Source organism: Hypomesus transpacificus, chromosome 3 (assembly GCF_021917145.1).
Source record: "Hypomesus transpacificus isolate Combined female chromosome 3, fHypTra1, whole genome shotgun sequence".
In the NCBI taxonomy this organism is placed as follows: domain Eukaryota; kingdom Metazoa; phylum Chordata; class Actinopteri; order Osmeriformes; family Osmeridae; genus Hypomesus; species Hypomesus transpacificus.
In genome coordinates this window covers 5,843,380-5,859,928 of record NC_061062.1, presented here as the reverse complement: position 1 = coordinate 5,859,928, position 16,549 = coordinate 5,843,380, and the positions used below count along the sequence as shown (strand labels likewise).

At 40.8% G+C, this 16,549-nt stretch overlaps 3 protein-coding genes across 4 annotated transcripts; 2 read left to right on the top strand and 1 right to left on the bottom strand.

The window, feature by feature from the left end:
- Window positions 1-216: 216 nt before the first annotated feature.
- Window positions 217-5,229, top strand: gmfb (glia maturation factor, beta). Its single transcript, XM_047047041.1, has 7 exons — window positions 217-323; window positions 2,970-3,066; window positions 3,193-3,242; window positions 3,643-3,692; window positions 3,786-3,868; window positions 3,973-4,046; window positions 4,334-5,229. Exons 1-7 carry the CDS (start codon window positions 321-323, stop codon window positions 4,403-4,405), a joined length of 429 nt encoding a protein of 142 aa, XP_046902997.1. The 5' UTR covers window positions 217-320; the 3' UTR covers window positions 4,406-5,229.
- A 1,881-nt stretch (window positions 5,230-7,110) lies between these two features.
- cnih1 (cornichon family AMPA receptor auxiliary protein 1) lies at window positions 7,111-12,876 on the top strand. The gene is made up of 5 exons (XM_047047027.1): window positions 7,111-7,308; window positions 8,085-8,153; window positions 10,637-10,749; window positions 11,807-11,950; window positions 12,123-12,876. Exons 1-5 carry the CDS (start codon window positions 7,228-7,230, stop codon window positions 12,148-12,150), a joined length of 435 nt encoding a protein of 144 aa, XP_046902983.1. The 5' UTR covers window positions 7,111-7,227; the 3' UTR covers window positions 12,151-12,876.
- Window positions 12,391-16,025, bottom strand: cdkn3 (cyclin-dependent kinase inhibitor 3). Of its 2 annotated transcripts, none has more exons than XM_047046920.1 (8): window positions 15,913-16,025; window positions 15,352-15,434; window positions 15,152-15,207; window positions 14,950-14,994; window positions 14,540-14,762; window positions 14,386-14,417; window positions 14,198-14,301; window positions 12,391-13,881 (listed from the first exon to the last, which is right to left on the bottom strand). In XM_047046920.1, the coding sequence occupies exons 1-8, from the start codon at window positions 15,931-15,933 to the stop codon at window positions 13,792-13,794; spliced, it is 654 nt and encodes a 217-aa protein (XP_046902876.1). In that variant the 5' UTR covers window positions 15,934-16,025; the 3' UTR covers window positions 12,391-13,791. The 2 variants fall into 2 exon arrangements, with proteins under 2 accessions (XP_046902876.1, XP_046902867.1); XM_047046911.1 differs by having other exon boundaries at window positions 14,386-14,474; window positions 15,913-16,018.
- Window positions 16,026-16,549: the final 524 nt, after the last annotated feature.

The window sequence follows — 16,549 nt, the reverse complement described above, 5'->3', positions numbered from 1 at the left end:
ATTGTCAATTACATTTGCCACGAAAAGTGTAGGCCTACAGCTATGCTGAATGCTTTGGCTTTTTGTTTATAAAAACAAAAATAGGATAGACTCATCCTTCCGCATGCTTTACTGACGAGTCAATGCATTGATATGATAGCCCTATAATTAAATGTGTAGGATTATTCGTCATTACTTGAAGATACGACTGGCTCCTTTAAATACATGATGGGTGGGATTGGCTAGCTAGTCCAGTCACAAAATGATGTTGGAAAAAAACCTTTGATTTAGCACTGCCCTCTTCAGGTCAACATAGTTCTTGAGCCTGAGCTTCAGAGAAAATGGTAAGTTATTGCGTATAATTCGATAAAAAATACCACCACGAATTTCATTCAGCCTTGCTCTTTTCATGTAACAATGGTTTTTCGGCCATTCTTTTATTTAACGATCGCAAAGCGTATCCATATCTTTCCAAATGCAGTTCCACCCAACCCAGTTCAGTGTGATGTGCTGCAACATGCCTCGGAATGGAGACCAGGAAAGCTAGAGCTAGCTAGATAGCTAGTTAGCCAGGTAGCCAATTGATCACCTTGGCATGGTCTGAATTCAGAGTTAACGAGTACCCAACTTGCAATAAACTTGTATGTCCCCGCCACAGTTTTGTCTGGCCAGTGACAGTAAATTTTTTAGTTCGAAAAAACGTGAGGTGCTTGCCAGTTTGATGTTCAAATAGCTACTAGCTAACCAGTTGACTTATTTCCTGTTAACTAGTGGTGCTAGCAATTTACTGTACTGGGTACTGTACTACTGTAGTTGGCTGACGTCTCCGTGGCTTGAGTTGAGACATCAGCTGAAAACTGTCAGCTATGCGCAATTATTTGTCGGTGATCAAATCAGTGTGCAAATACACGTATTAATGGATTGGACAAAAGACTAAAGAATGAAGAGCCTCAGTCATCTGCACATAAGCAGATTTAGCATTTTGGTATGATTACCTGCCATAACAAATAGGACATGTTGCATTGAAAGTTTATGAAACAGTTGACCACACGCACAAAACGCATAGGCTATGCTTGTAGTCTACCACGGTTTTTGAATGATTATATATGGTTACATTTACATTTATTCATTTAGCGGACGCTTTTATCCAAAGCGACTTCCAAGAAAGAGCTTTACAAAGTGCATAGGTCACTGATAATAACAACAACAGCCCCAAAACATTGCGGTAAGCCAAAACATGAAGCACTCATTGTGAACAACCAAAATAAGTGCCAAATTGAAAAACCACAAGAGCGTGTAGTTAAACAAGTTACAATTAAACAACATGAATTGCTATAAGTGCAAGTGCACCTGTAGAAAAAGCAAGCAACAGTAAAACATTTTTTATATATATTTCACAGCGAGTACAACAATATAAATCAGTTACCACACCAACAAGAGCAACAAGTCTCTAAGCAAGAGTCATTGTGATCCTTGAGGAAAGCTAACATCGGGTCTAGCAAACCATTTCTAAGTACCGTTGTACTCCCGGAACAAGTGCCTTTTCTTGAAGGTGGGGAGACAGTCAGTGTCTCTGATGGAGGTGGGGAGTTGATTCCACCACTGGGGGGCCAGATAGGAGAAGAGCTTGTGTTGGGACCGGGCGGTCTTGAGCGGTGGGACCACCAGGCGGTTGTCTGAAGAAGACCGTAGGTGGCGGGTGGGGGTGTAAGGCTGCATGAGAGACTTGATGTAGTCGGGTGCAGTCCCGTTCACTCCTCGGAAGGTCAGTACCAGGGTCTTGAATCTGATACGGGCCGTGATGGGTAGCCAGTGGAGGGAGATGAGGAGCGGGGTAACATGGGAGCGTCTGGGTAGATTGTAGACCAGGCGGGCCTCTGAAGAGGGCGGGTTGCGCATGCTGGGAGAGCGGCAAGCAGCGAGTTGCAGTAGTCCAACTTGGAGAGGACAAGTGCTTGGACTAGCAGCTGGGTGGAGTGCTCAGACCGGTATCTCCTGATCTTCCGGATGTTGTAGAGGATGAATCTACACGACCGGGATGCAGCAATGTGGGCCGTGAGGGACAGCTCGTCATCCATTGTAACCCCAAAGTTCCTGGCAGAGGATGAAGGGGTCACCGTCGCAGATCCCAGGGTGATTGAGACATCGTTGGAGATGGAGGGTTTAGCCGGGATGATGAGAAGTTCTATTTTGGCGAGGTTCAGCTGGAGGTGCTTGTTCATCCAGGCGGAGAGGCAGGCCTCAATCCTAGCTGAGATCCCCGGATTGGTCGGGTAGAACGACAGGTACAGCTGTGTGTCGTCAGCGTAGCAGTGGTTGGCGAAGCCATGGGAGGTGATGATTGGTCCAAGTGAGGTGGTGTACCGAGAGAATAGGAGGGGTCCAAGGACGGAGCCCTGTGGGACACTGTGGGGTCTGACAGTTTGCCTCCCCAGGAGACCTGGTAGGATCTTCCCGACAGGTAGGATGAGATCCACTGGAGTGCAGTGCCAGTGATGCCTATGTCAGAAAGTCTGGAGAGCAGGATCTGGTGGTTAACCATATCAAACGCTGCGGAAAGGTCCAGCAGAATGATGACGGCCTCTGCAGTGCTAGCCGCCTTAAATATGCTAATGCACAGATACAATTACTGTCAAACAAAAGGCGGCCCAGAGTACCCTGCAACCGAAACGGACTCACTGGCTAGCTACTCTTTGTCCAGTATAAACTAGTTATCTAACTGCTGTCCCTTTGGCTCTACCGATGAGATTACATTTTAGCTCAACGCAATATAAACAACAGCCTTGATCACTCGCAGTCAATACGGCGGTCCCGGTGTTCACTCAGCCAGACACTATTTGCTCTCTATTGTATAGTATAGTATAGTATAGTATAGTATAGTATAGTACAGTATTTGTAGTGCAATAAACTGTACATTGGCTGTAGAATGCCAGCAGAAACCTCTCGACTGAACTGATTAATTGTTTGCTTTCCTCTTGACTGTATTTTAGAGTGAATCACTGGTAGTTTGTGATGTAGATGGAGAGTTGGTAAAGAAACTTCGAGAGTTCCGTTTCCGGAAGGAAACCAATAATGCTGCAATAATCAGTAAGTATTTTGGTTATATTGGCGAGGGGTTTGACTTTTTATGCAGTTTGTGAGTTACAGAAACGTGTTAAGGATTTCATTATAAAGATCCTTTCTTCTTAAATACATGTTATCCATGTATTTCAGTGAAAATTGACAAAGACAAACAGCTTGTAATCCTGGATGAAGAACATGAGGCAAGTATTTTAAATTGTGTAACATTAAGCCACTTGCATCCAATGCACACTGCAGTTTTAGTTTAGTGATCATGAGAACTTGAGTTAGGTGTTTAAAGTATGTAGCCGCTGGATTTTTCCCTGCATAGGTCTGCCTAATAGCAACGTAGACGTTTTTATTACTGGACCAGCTCTAGGACAGAGCCTATGGTTCAGCTAGGTTGGGATGCACAGTCTACAAGGACTCGCACCAGACAAGAATACGCATTTTTAACGCAGTTTTAGTTGGCCCATCCTTCTGATTAACTGGATTTTTTTGTTCAGCTTTTGTGATTTTTAGGGTTCACGTTTTCCAGGCTCCTCAACAAGTGTCTGAAAACGTTATTGTGAGTCACATCTGTATTATGTCTTTAATTTTCAGGATATTTCCCCGGATGATCTGAAGGATGAGCTGCCTGAGAGACAACCTAGATATCCTTTTATCTCACTGTGATCCTGCAGCTAAAGTGTCCAAAATTGCCTCTATCATTACAATTCTAAATCATTTCCCTTAGCATTATGTACATTTGTGGTGTATAGCTACAAGTACCAGCATGACGATGGTCGTGTATCTTATCCTCTCTGCTTCATCTTCTCCAGTCCAGTGGGTAAGATTAGAACATGAACGCCCACAGTACACCATATGTATGTTGGTATATGAGAGGCTCGTTCTCTAATTGTGTTCCTGGGGGTGGTGGTGGTGGTGTTGTAGGATGCAAACCTGAGCAGCAGATGATGTATGCTGGGAGCAAAAACAAACTGGTCCAAACGGTGGAATTGACCAAGGTTGGTGAGCTGTACACTTGCATCATTTCTCCACATTTCATGATTGACCAACTGCCAACTGGTATGATCTTAGTGTTATGAAGCCTTTAAGGGACTCATACTTTTCATATGCATGTGTGGTGGACAGGGGAACCTTAATATTGCTTGTTGTATTAAATACTGTAACTTAGTGCTTTAGTGGTAAATTTTTGCAAATGTTCTTGGAATCATGTATATTTCAAAGGAATCACAAATGACTTGTGAAGAGTGATTACTTCCTCTTAATTTGATCTACCTCGTTTTGTCAGGTTTTTGAGATCCGAAACACAGAGGATCTCACCGAGGAGTGGCTTAGAGAGAAACTTGGGTTCTTTCGCTAAAAGCATCCGATTCAATCTGAGATGTCAAAAGGATAATCAGGACAACCCAGTTGTGTTGTGAGGAAAAAACACTATAACTCATTTCCCATCCTCTTTTTACCTCTCAAATAATCTCTCCCAACACGTGCCAGTTCTGTTTGTCTGTTTCTTAGTTACACTCCCACATATAACAGGGGAGACATCATCTGAAAGGGTGTGTTGACCTCTAGTTATGTTGAATTTGGGTGCAATCAAATGGCATTAACATCGTTTTTATGGACTTTCTTGCTATTATAGTTTACAAAGAGTGAATATGGAACTAAAACCACTTTTTGTTATTAGAAAACTTTTTTTTGTAGCTGATCATGAAAGATATAATGGTGGAAAAAAGGTTATTGCTCATTCGATCAACACGTAATTGTAGTTTTTTTTTTCTTCATCAAGTCAGAAAGATATGACCTGATATAGTGTATGCATTACTTTGGCACCTAATTAGATTATGTCCTACCTTTCTGGAAAAACAACATCGGAGGCACACATGCATTCTCTTTTTTAAATTACATTTTGTTAACTAAATTCCGTTTCTTTTCACTTCATTTGTGTGGGTGTGTTTCACTCTAAGCACTCCTAAAAGTATTCCCCCGTATCTGCCGTCCTTGTTAGGCTCGAGTGGGAGTTTCATATATCTAGTCATCACTGTTTTGAGGACAAACTGTGCAAGAAAGAACTGAAGCATGGTGTGTTATATGACAGACCTGTGGGATATACAGAGCACAACACTTTCCAAAACATATTTTTAACTGAAACATTCCTGCACCTGAGTATTTATGAAAATGTTTACTTGAGACTAGAAAACAACCTTTTGTAAACCTGAAGGGTCCAGGATACACTGCTTACTGGGTGGCATTAGTTGCCAGCTATCTACTGGACCATCCTAAATAACACTACTGTTTCTGTTGATAGATTATCATCAACTGTTGATGAGCATTTACAGTTTTACTGTAAATTTGTAATGAAAGTTGTTCATCTTGTTGTTAACCTTCAGTCATGTTAATGTATTGCTGTGGTCCAGACCTCAAAGTTCCAGGCTGTATCGTTGTTACAGGGCAACATGCATTTCTAAGTTATTGTAATACCTCCTTAAATGTCAATACTGCTGACAGGCAAACTTTGCTGTCATCATTTTCTAATTTGGCAGAAAACTAAATGTTTTTCTACTCAAAAACAATGAATTTTAAATATGCGAAGAGTTGCTGAGTGTAATGAAGCTTTGAAGCACACCCACAGTGGGAAGAAATAGTTATGGAAGCCAAAGCAGAATTTTCTTGCCCGTCAAAACTGAGACATTGTGCATGTTCAGGTTTCTTGTATTCCTGTGTCTTATGTCACTCAAAACCGTACTCTTACAATGACTTATGCCTTGTCAAACAGCTTGGTCATAATTTATGTCTGTACTGAATTTCAATGAGACCAAAATGAATTAAGGATATACAAAACAAAATAGAAGAATGACATTGGACCACATATTTCCCTCTGGTGAATACATGATTATTGTAAATATTTTAGTTATTTACTAATGTCAACATGAAATGACCATAACATTCTGATCAGAAACTGCCTTGATGTTAAATCGTTGAACTTCATAGTGTATAAGCTGTACAAGATTGTTTTTACTCTGAAACTGTGCAATTAACTGGTAGTATTTTTATAAACTGCTCAGAAAATGTTGCGGGTAACTGTGAAATTCAAGTGCATGCTTTTTGTGTCAAAGTTTGATTCATGACAGAAAACTTCCCCAGGTTCAGATTTCTTGTGCATGTTCTCTGTTTAAAGAATGTATCTTGACTTTAAATTGGACTTACTTTGAATTCTTATCAATGCAAGCAATAATCAAAACAAGTTTGCATGTTGCTTCTTCAATAGGTGGGAGAATACTAGCAAGAGAAATGTATCGCATAGGATTTATGTCAATCTTTCTCACTGTACTTTGCAAAGGTTGTGATGTTCACTCAGTCTTCTAAAAAAGCTCAGCAACATTTTAATGGCTAATTTTTGATAGAATTATTGATTGTATCATTTGGCATGATAAACCATTTTAGAAAAAGTCATTTTTATGGGTCTACATATGCTTTAGGCAAATTAACTGAAAAAGTACATATGAATGACAACCATTTGTGGTCTTTAATCGTGTATAATGGTGTCCTGTGTCTTATCTGCATTGATGATAAAAACCTTCTCTCCTCTGTGGTGAACTTGTAATATTTGGCCTCTGAAGTCTTTTGAATATTCTTAATGTATGTATTTTCCTACAGTAATTATGTACTGTATCAGATCAAAAAGCTTATTCTTTTTGTTTAAATATAAAACAGCATCTGAAACGTGACATACCCAGCTGCGTCCGGGTGTGAAACCTGTGGACCTTTGTATTTTTCCATGCTTTATACAATGTCTTAATTGCCATTATCCCAATAAAATGACAGTGATGTTCACTGTTTTGTTTAGAGTCAAATCATGTATACATATGTGTTTGTCCGTAGGAAATGTATTTCTTTGTTGGCACAAAGGATTTTGATCAACATTTGACAAGTTATGTTATACTGATGACAACTGTTGGCCACGTATAACAGACCAGCATACACAGATGAACTTCTCCTTTGCAGAACCTCGCTGGAGAATCTGGGCAAATCTTGTTTTTGTGACAGGAATGACACTGTAGTCTCGCGATGTGACTGGCCACGCATTTTGTTCTGAATCCCTCTGAACAGCAGCTGGTGAGGACTGAGGAACCACAGGGATACGCTGCGGCTATAGACATTAGCCAGTAAGCAAAACTAGCTACAATAATGGCGTTCACATTCGCGGCCTTTTGTTATATGCTTGCGCTTCTGCTGACTGCAGCCCTAATTTTCTTCGCCATTTGGCACGTAAGTACAGTTATCTTGCATGGTTTGCTAATACGGTAATGTGATAAAACCCTTGTGACCATATTTGCTGGCTGGGTAGGATAGCTAGCCAATATTCATGCTAGCTTGTTGTAATGAACCAGTTCTAGTACGTTGTCTAGCAAGCTAACGTTAGCTCACACAGTTCCAGAAGAAACGGATCCACGATGGGCGGCGCACCTGATCCTGACAACGTCAGGACCAGTATCATTGTCAATTCCAATATCGATTAAATCATTCGATATCCTTAATGTTACAGTACAACTTTGCGCAAGGGAACCTACGTACCATTCTAGAATGAATGGCACACCCAAATGTGGCGGTGAGACTGGCAAAGAAAGCTAGCTAACGTTAGGCTAACCTGATAACTTGCACTAGTTTAGAATAAACAAACCAAGATTACGTTTTTTTATTTGGAATTAATCACACTCGCATTTTTAATTGGAGACCGTTATGAACCATCTATTATCGTCTTTAAGCACAAATATGTGTTGTGTGTGTGTGTGTGTGTGTGTGTGTGTGGTTAGTTAAAACCCCGGCTAGCTTCCTGGCTAGCTTTCTGCTTTGACTAAAAGAGCATGAACTAGCTAGATATCCTGTACATCAAGCACGTCCCCTGCCTTTAACACTTCATGACTGATGTTCATGTTGTTGGCTATGTGATCTTGATAAGTGCCTCTTACGATGGTTAATTGCCTACATTACAATCATCAGTGAATAAACATGTAATTCTATCGTCCTATGTAATTTTTCTCCAGATAATTGCATTCGATGAATTGAAGACTGACTACAAGAATCCCATTGATCAATGTAACACACTCAATCCGGTAAGTGTTTACTTGTCAGGCTTTTGAAGTTGCCTCCTTTGACTGCATGCAGATTGCTTTAGCAAGTGTGTATCTAGCTACCCAGGAAGTTAAATCTTGTTTTCAATAATCTTCTCTGCACTGTTATGCTAAAAAACCTGACTGTTATTAATCGAGAGTGATCTTGTCAGCTGTCAAATTCTAACGCATTTTGTTTTGTTTTTCTAATCTGCTTTTCACATTTACATAACGGCTTAAAGACAATTGAAAAGGTCAAAAAGATTAAAAGAGTCAAAATTGCATTGAAGGTTTGTACCAATCTTCGGTTAAAATGCCCGCCCAGTTCAATTAAGTCTCCAGTCTGTCATTCTGCACGGGGAGTGTTTGCAACTGTCTTTTCAGTTAACTCAGAGAAAAGATTCTCTTTTGGTTTGATTTGTTTTTAGGGTTCAGAAATCTTACAGTGAGGGAGTGGTGTGCTGTTGGTCTCTTATATCTCTTATTTTCAATCTTAGAAATGGTGTTGTCCTGCTATGGTTAAACTGTAACAGTTTCCCCATTTTAGCTTTGATAGTTGGATGTGTCTGTCTGTATTATTATTTAGATTGCTAGTTGTCATAGCTGCAGATTTATTTTAAAGTTTTGAAACAAAAGCTTGCATGATAGTTCAAAAGGCCTAAATGCTGCTGTGATGATGGTAGGTGCTTCGTTCTTACAGAAGAATCCTCAGAATCATTGGTTCATTGTCCGGTAGCAAGGTGTGCAGGTCCAATGCTCCAATGGTAAATTAGGTAAATGTTAACTGAAAAGACTTGCAAATGCTCAGAACTTGCATGACGTTTTACAACCTACCCTTTGTTTGCATAGTGTTGTAATAATTATGATTATAAGATACTTTCAGTATCCCAATAAATGACAATCATTAGTATTAATCACTTGAGCACTGCCTGTGATAAGACCTAAACTCATATTTTTTTAATTGAAGCCAATCCTATATTTGGTCCATTGTTCTAATACAGATAATAGGATTTTTAATCCGAGGGGATCTCTTACTGGATTAGATCATAATTGAGCTGTGGATCTCAGAGCTCGGTAGGCTTTACTTTGTATTGCCTGGGTGCACAGAAACGAGCTTTAAGACAGATCATTCCCAGAGAGAGAAATATGCACAGTTCTTAACTAAAATAAATGATTTTATTTGGTATATTATGAAATGAACTAAATTAATGGATCATTTGAGGAATTTATCAAAAATATATATTAACACACAATATTGTATATTTTCATCAGAATCAGAAAGGGATTTATTCGCCATGAAAGTTTGCACAGACAAGGAATTTCCTTTGGCAGGAAGGTGCATACAATAAACATATAGGAATCTTAAATTTAAATATGTGGTCTAACTATACTTAGGATACAAACTAGCAATACTACATGGGTTAAAATATAATATGCTATTAATAGTGTCTTTGAAAAGCTATTTGCAAATGTACACCAGATTGTCTTGACTGGCTCAGGCTTACATCACTTGGGGGTACAGAACAGATGGTAGCAGGGTCTTAATTCTCTCAAGCTCAGCAATTTTTAGGGATCACTGATTGGATGGGGAAGTAAGTAGGAGGAGCTTATCTGTGTAGAACCATGGACATGATGTCCACTCCCCCGTCCACTCCCCCACCCTCTCCCCAAGATGGAGTTAACACTAAATTACTGACAAAACTTGATCATTATAATGTTGAACAACAGTTTACATTTGGCAATACAGTGCAGGGCTTTTACCTATCAACCCTACCTCCTGCACCCTCTTCCTACCTGCCCCATCACCCCTCCATCTGTGGGCTGTTGGTAAAGCCCCACTCCCCTCCCCATGAATGCATGGCTTCCATGTGGTGACTCCATCTGCCCCCCTCCCCCTGCAACACCTACACTAGTACCAACAGAGGCACTTTGGAGAAGGCTACAGCATTTCGACTGCTTGTCCACATACAGCGCATGGTCGTCTTGTCAGTGTGCACCCTGTGTGTGAGGGGATGTTGTGCTGCAGGGGTTCTGTTGTGATCCTAGACCACCATGTTAAGATGCACACTGCTCCAAAGACCAAGGTGTGGATGCCCTGTGGTCAAACCTAGGATGCATGTCACACATGTCAGTCAGCGGTGCATGATGGGAGATGTGGTGTAAGTGCCCCTTGAAAGTCAACATTGGTCTATGCCCTGTTGTCTATCTACACACTTGTAGTATGGCTGTAATGATATTAGCACAGCAAGGAGAAAACCGTCTGTTTTAAGGGTTTTCTCAAAAAGGTTTTGGATCTGCTTGTGTTGTAAAGCTAATTCATGTTCATGGCGTGGCCTGCTTCGCCAAGTTTCATACAATCTTAACATCTTCTAATGACATAAAGGGTATTGATTGGGAGTCAATGTTTGCTTATTCGTCTGTTGTCTAAGTTTAGGGACATGTGGGTGGTTGCTCCTACAAAGCTGATGGTGTTTTGACTGTTTCAGCTTGTGCTCCCGGAGTATCTCATCCATGTGTTCTTCTGCGTGATGTTCCTGTGTGCTGCGGAGTGGCTCACCCTGGGCCTCAACATGCCCCTGCTGGCCTACCATGTCTGGAGGTGGGTCTCTGTTCACCCAGCGTTTCTAGAATGTCACGTGTTTACTTCCCCACTTTTATCCAAAGATTTATAAAAGGTGGGGATTTGAACCGGGGACCTCTAGATATGTAATATCTAAGGCTCTACCACTGAGCTGCCACGATCTCGGACCCTCCTGTGCCAACCTTAATGTCACCCACAGGGTGGCCGCGGGTCCTTAAAGTCTTCAATCACTTAAAAAGTATTAAATTCAGATTGGATGGGTCTTAAATTGTTTTGTGTCATGTCACTGCGAATATGCAGGCAACCAGCCAGGTTGGATATTATTTTTGTAGGCTATATGCCTATAATGCCTATGTCATTGTTTATGGTTAGGTCAGAGCGTAGCCTACTGCGCAAGTTAGAAACTAGGGAAAATGAAAGTTCAATTACAAATGGCTTGAAAAGAATGAGTATTCTTGGTTAAGGTTGGTGCCTGGAAATGCTTATGAAGCAAACTGCGTGTCGGTAGAATTTCAAACATGGGACAATGGGGATCAGAGCGATGGAATCGCACTTGCAGAGCAAAAAACACAGAGACTACGTGAAGGCACGCCAGCAGCCTGCAATTGCTAGTTTCTGCTCCACCATTTCCACCGCTAGCAACAATGTCAACGCTGGATGTTACGATCCAGAAATCCAAAGCCAACAATGCCATCTGACCTCAGAGCAATTACACACATTTAGTCAGTTGAAGTTCTTAAACTCAACTGATTATTGTCATTTTACTATACTGTTCATTTTAAACAGACATCAGTGTGTTTATTTGGAAAGATTACTGTATATTTCCACATTTGATTTGTATTTCCATTGTAAGTTTGGTCTTAAATTTCAATTGGAAGTGGTATTAAAAGGTTGTAAGTCTTAAATTTAACTTGATTATACCTGTAGACACCCTGCACCCAGATCCTTTGGACAGTTGAACAGTAGCTTTATAGCTCAGCTATGGCAAACTAAAAACCTTTCACAGTCGTGCCTTTCTGGAATAACGTTGTTTTGATCTAAGTGAGTTGTGATTTAATGCTTGTTTGTTGTGCAGGTATACGAGCCGTCCAGTGATGAGTGGCCCAGGGCTGTATGACCCTACAACCATCATGAACGCTGACATCCTGGCCTACTGTCAAAAAGAGGGCTGGTGCAAACTGGCTTTCTACCTGCTCTCCTTCTTCTACTATCTCTATGGGTATAGACACTAGTTCATTACCTTTCCATGTCCAGTCTTTCATATTCACCTTGTAGATGATTTGTGCAATTTCCGCTAGTGGATGAATAAAGTGCCCTTCTATCTCTCAATCATCGATCCCTATAAGACAGTAAGATGTCATTGTAATTTTTGTTTTGTGTTTCATATTCAGGATGATCTATGTTTTGGTGAGCTCTTAAAACGGCGAGAGTCCCGTGAGTCAGCATGTGGAAGTGGATCCACTGTGCTTGGAGTGTCTGGAGCAGAACTGGCCTGCAGGAGCCTGTCAGCATCATGAGGACGAACTCTCTCAACCCCCCACACTGTGCAGAGCGCCATCTTGGAAACATCTGTCCCTTTTAACAAATATCTTGGACGCAGCCGTGTTGTTCTGAAGTTGAAAGTCACATAAGAGGAATAACGACCTGGACTCTTTTTTATTTTCATTCTTGCTGTGATGATTTAATGCTTTAAATTGAAATAAAGTTTTTTTTTTTCTCCATTTTTTTACCCCATCCATATTTGATTGTTTACCGAATAGTAGGCATTCTTATACAGGGAACTTTATCAGTCAAATCCACAGCTGTTTGCTTGACTAACTATTGATGATGTAGATCTGCTTTTAATGTGAAATGGATGCCCAGCGTTTAAGAACAAGTTTTGTTATGTGTTTTATCAACATGACGAAGTAGAAAGTTGAATATAGATTTTGTTGCCACAACACAGGTATGAAACTCTGATCATAGATAGTTTAAGAAGTAATTACATAAAATGTATCACTATGGAAAATGTCTGGCAGAAGGACAATCAAAATAGTTGTCACAAGATACATCCTCAAACTGTTTGATATGAATCTCCATGCTTTCTAAAGACATGTCATCGCCAACTCTTGTTTCAATAATAAATGTCAACCCATCAAAAAAAAATCCCAAATTGTATGAATGAATGGTCCAACACTTGAGGTCAAACTACCATCCAGTTGTTTTTGTTTATCACTTGATTTTTTTAGACATTATCTTGTCCATGTCAGACATTTTTGTCCACTAAATAACCCATCATTAGACTGCTAAAATTGTAATGTATATTTTCAGTAGATTTTGTGACATGTTTTTTTCCAAGGATGTTCTACACTCCATTTTCATGATATTACTAAAATGATCATATTGCAGGAATAGTGAGTTTAAAAAAATCTTTCCAGGTTTTTCAAGGTTTTGTTTGCAAATATTGGACCATGGGACAAGCGGTCTGAAAGAACATCATCCCTAAATCATTTATTTATTGCCATTTTCATACATTATCTGGGAAAGAGGAATATGTGATGTACTACATGTTTTAATTTAAGTACATTTCTGTCAATTCAGTTCCAACAAGTTACACCCAGAGAATACAAATTTGAGTTGAAATGTTCATAATAAACCTATCCCACTCATATCTGTTTTGGAGTCAAAAGTTAATGCTAACCAACAGTGACAAAACCATAATGAACTGTATTACCACAAATACCCGAGCAGGTTGAGTAATGACAACAATGAAACTTGGCCTGGTTTATCACCTGTGTGTGCTAAGAACAATATATAGTATTTAATCTAGTGTGTATGTGTAGACCTAAATGTGCCAGTAAAATCTGATTTAGTTCAAGAATTGACCCATGTTCAGATAGGCACATTTCTCAAATAAATGAGGATTCAGCTGTACCAACATAATCATGTCCTCACTGTGATTTCTGGTTCTTATTTTAAAGTGCAAACACGCCAGACACCACATCATTATTCAGGGCATGTTGTCTAAATGAGGGACTTGACAGATTTGAACACCCAACTCCAGATTTGGGGTGAAAGTGATCACCGAGACACAGATCGTTCTGTTGGGACGACTTTGCTCTCCTGGTATGCTGAGATCCTCTCACGAAACTCATGCAGGAAATTGTATTGCTGTAGAAAAAAGATAAAACTCTGAAACGAGGGATAGATCCTTTAAATCAGTGGTTCACAACCCTGGTCCTCAGGGACCCTCTACCCTGCATGTTGGAGATGTTTCCCCCTTCCAACACACCCAATTCAAATAAAGGGTAATTATCAGGCTTCTGCTGAGCTTCATAATGACCCATTCATTTGAATCAGATGTGTTGGAGCAGGGAAACCTCTAAAACATGCAGGACAGTGGGGCCTGAGGACCAGGAACCACTGCTTTAAGTAGTGAATGAGGTGTGGCTGTATTATAGGTAAGACGTTGATATGGACATGTCACCTTGACAGTCTGTATGGCTCCGCTCCCTCTGTGCTCCCTCAGGATCTCAATGGCTTTGTTGGGCGTCATGGTCACTGACAGCTGCAGCATCAGACACACAGCGACTACAGGCGGACAGGACATGCTCAGTCAGTCAGGGTCACAAGACACTGACATTTAAACAACACACAAACAAGAATGATTCTTACTTAATCCAGAGCGACCCAGGCCTCCATAACAACTGCAGGGGGGGGGGGAGGACATACAGCAGTGGTCACGATCATGTGCTTGGGAGTGCCTGTTGGCATGGCGATGAGTTTAAAGGCAGGATCTTAGAGATATGCAATATTCTATAACACTCACTGGATGACAGTCCTCCGGTTGTTCTGGAGGTTGGACTGGAGCTGCTCCAGTATCTGGCAGCATTGGTCTAGCTCAGGAGTGCCCCCATCTGGGAAGGGCATGTGGTGCACCCTGAGGCCTTTCTGCCTGTAGGTGTCCAGCAGGCTGGGAACCCTGTACTTCTGGAGCTCTCCTCTTGTGCAGAACACAAACACATCCTCCACACCCTGGTCCTGAAGCTCACCTAGCACAGACACAAGAAATGATGTGAGGAGAATGCTCTCACATAGCATCACAAGATGAAAGACAACACCACAGGCCTCACGGACTGTAACAAGAAACTGGATTCATCGTCAGGCAAAACATCATCATTAAAGAACGTTTTTAGAACATTATCTGAGAAGATGCGGTAACGCTTGAGGTCGTCTTACCGACATCTCTCTGCAGATTTCTTCTGACATCTTTGAATTTGCATCCTACAGTCAAACAAAACCACTTCTCGTTATCATCTTGTTGTTTTATTTTTGAGCCTTGTCAGAGGAACATTTAAGTTACTTGTGACAGTTATGTTATCTCGTCATGGTTAGTCAAAAAAACACCACAGCAAAGAATAAAACTGTAGCTGCACTTCACCTGGCAAAGAACATATACCGAGAAACTGGGAACACTCGACCACTGACAGAGGTAACCTTCGAAAGTGAAAACAACGTTAATAAAACAACAATAGCATCTATAGTAAACTATAAAACAAGACCTAATTATGTTCAAATTAAAACTATCCATCCATCATGCCAGACCTATGACAACTAGCCTAACTCTGTTAGTCTACTTACCAGGAGACCAGTAGCGGTGCCTGCTGCTCATCCCCTGTATCTTCGTCATCCGACGATGAATCGAACTCGCTTGTCCTCATATTCTGCTCAAAATAACCAAGAAAGAACAGCATAATCTCACACATGTAAAACACAGTCAATTTGCAGACCAAACTACTGTAAACACTGACTACTGTAGTACCTCTGTAATTGCCACCAACCCTCAATGACTGCATATAATCAGCGTACACAAGTTATTCTAGCTAGCTACAGTAGCGTAGCAGGCAAACTAATGTAGCTAGTCTGGCTGGGTTAGGTACAGTAAGAGCCTGTTTAAGGATATATTAGATATTCTCTGGTACAGTACTGTAGATCTGTGCGTGACCCTAGGGCACAGCTACAGTAGCTCGACTAGTTAGCTAGTTCTAGCTAATTTTACAGTAGAGCTATTTCAAAATTGCTAGCTAACCAGCTCTACACAGATCAGCTTCAAGTTATCACTCTGAAAGGTGAAAGTGTGGAATCCAGTTGGAACTGCGTAGAAAGATAGAAAAAAAACGTGTGTACAATTAGACTAGCTACCTGTTCCTTTGTAACCTTCATGCACGTACTACCAACCACTGTATGCTATTTTGACAGCTGTCAACCCAGCTGCACTTAACGGGCTGCAACAACAGCCTCGATTTAAAAACACATAAGAGCTTGTGAGCCAATGAGCGCGTCTCTTCATCTAGACACGCCTACTTGGGGTATCCTCGAATTCAATGACAGTACACTCCACCTACTGGGCGGAGTGGAGGTTTTCATTTCACTAGAGTTGCTAAATCCACCTATAATCTCCGTGAACGCAAACAACAGACGACGAAGCAATAAATCACAGCTGTCATCAATATTGCTGGATGAAACATGATTAATCATCATAAAACGTACAACACCATATGACATGACAGCCGACACAAAGTGTAGCTTTTAAAGCATCTATCCACACTTCGAAAAATCTAAGTAAAACATTATTTTGAAGATTACATCAATAATGTGGCAATCTATAACCAAATACTTCCTTGTTATTTATTATACAATGTTCAATATACAAATGTTTGAATCAAATAAAATATAGCTCGGCCTTTAGTTCTAGAGCACGACCGACTACTCTGTCCAAGCTACCTTGCAGATTTCTCACCTTGCACTGACGTGCCCTGGAGACTGCGCGCTGTATCGA

Coding starts and splice junctions, on each gene's coding strand:
- gmfb (XM_047047041.1), top strand. Junction 3,067..3,192: donor CAATAATGCTGCAATAATCA/GTAAGTATTTTG, acceptor CATGTATTTCAG/TGAAAATTGACAAAGACAAA. Junction 4,047..4,333: donor AAACGGTGGAATTGACCAAG/GTTGGTGAGCTG, acceptor TCGTTTTGTCAG/GTTTTTGAGATCCGAAACAC.
- cdkn3 (XM_047046911.1), bottom strand. CDS start 15,933: ATGAAGGTTACAAAGGAACAG. Junction 15,435..15,912: donor TGAAGGTTACAAAGGAACAG/GTAGCTAGTCTA, acceptor TATTTTGAGCAG/AATATGAGGACAAGCGAGTT. Junction 13,882..14,197: donor GAGCCATACAGACTGTCAAG/GTGACATGTCCA, acceptor TTTTTTCTACAG/CAATACAATTTCCTGCATGA.
- cnih1 (XM_047047027.1), top strand. CDS start 7,228: ATGGCGTTCACATTCGCGGCCTTTTGTTATATGCTTGCGCTTCTGCTG. Junction 10,750..11,806: donor CTGGCCTACCATGTCTGGAG/GTGGGTCTCTGT, acceptor TTTGTTGTGCAG/GTATACGAGCCGTCCAGTGA. Junction 11,951..12,122: donor TTCTTCTACTATCTCTATGG/GTATAGACACTA, acceptor TTTCATATTCAG/GATGATCTATGTTTTGGTGA.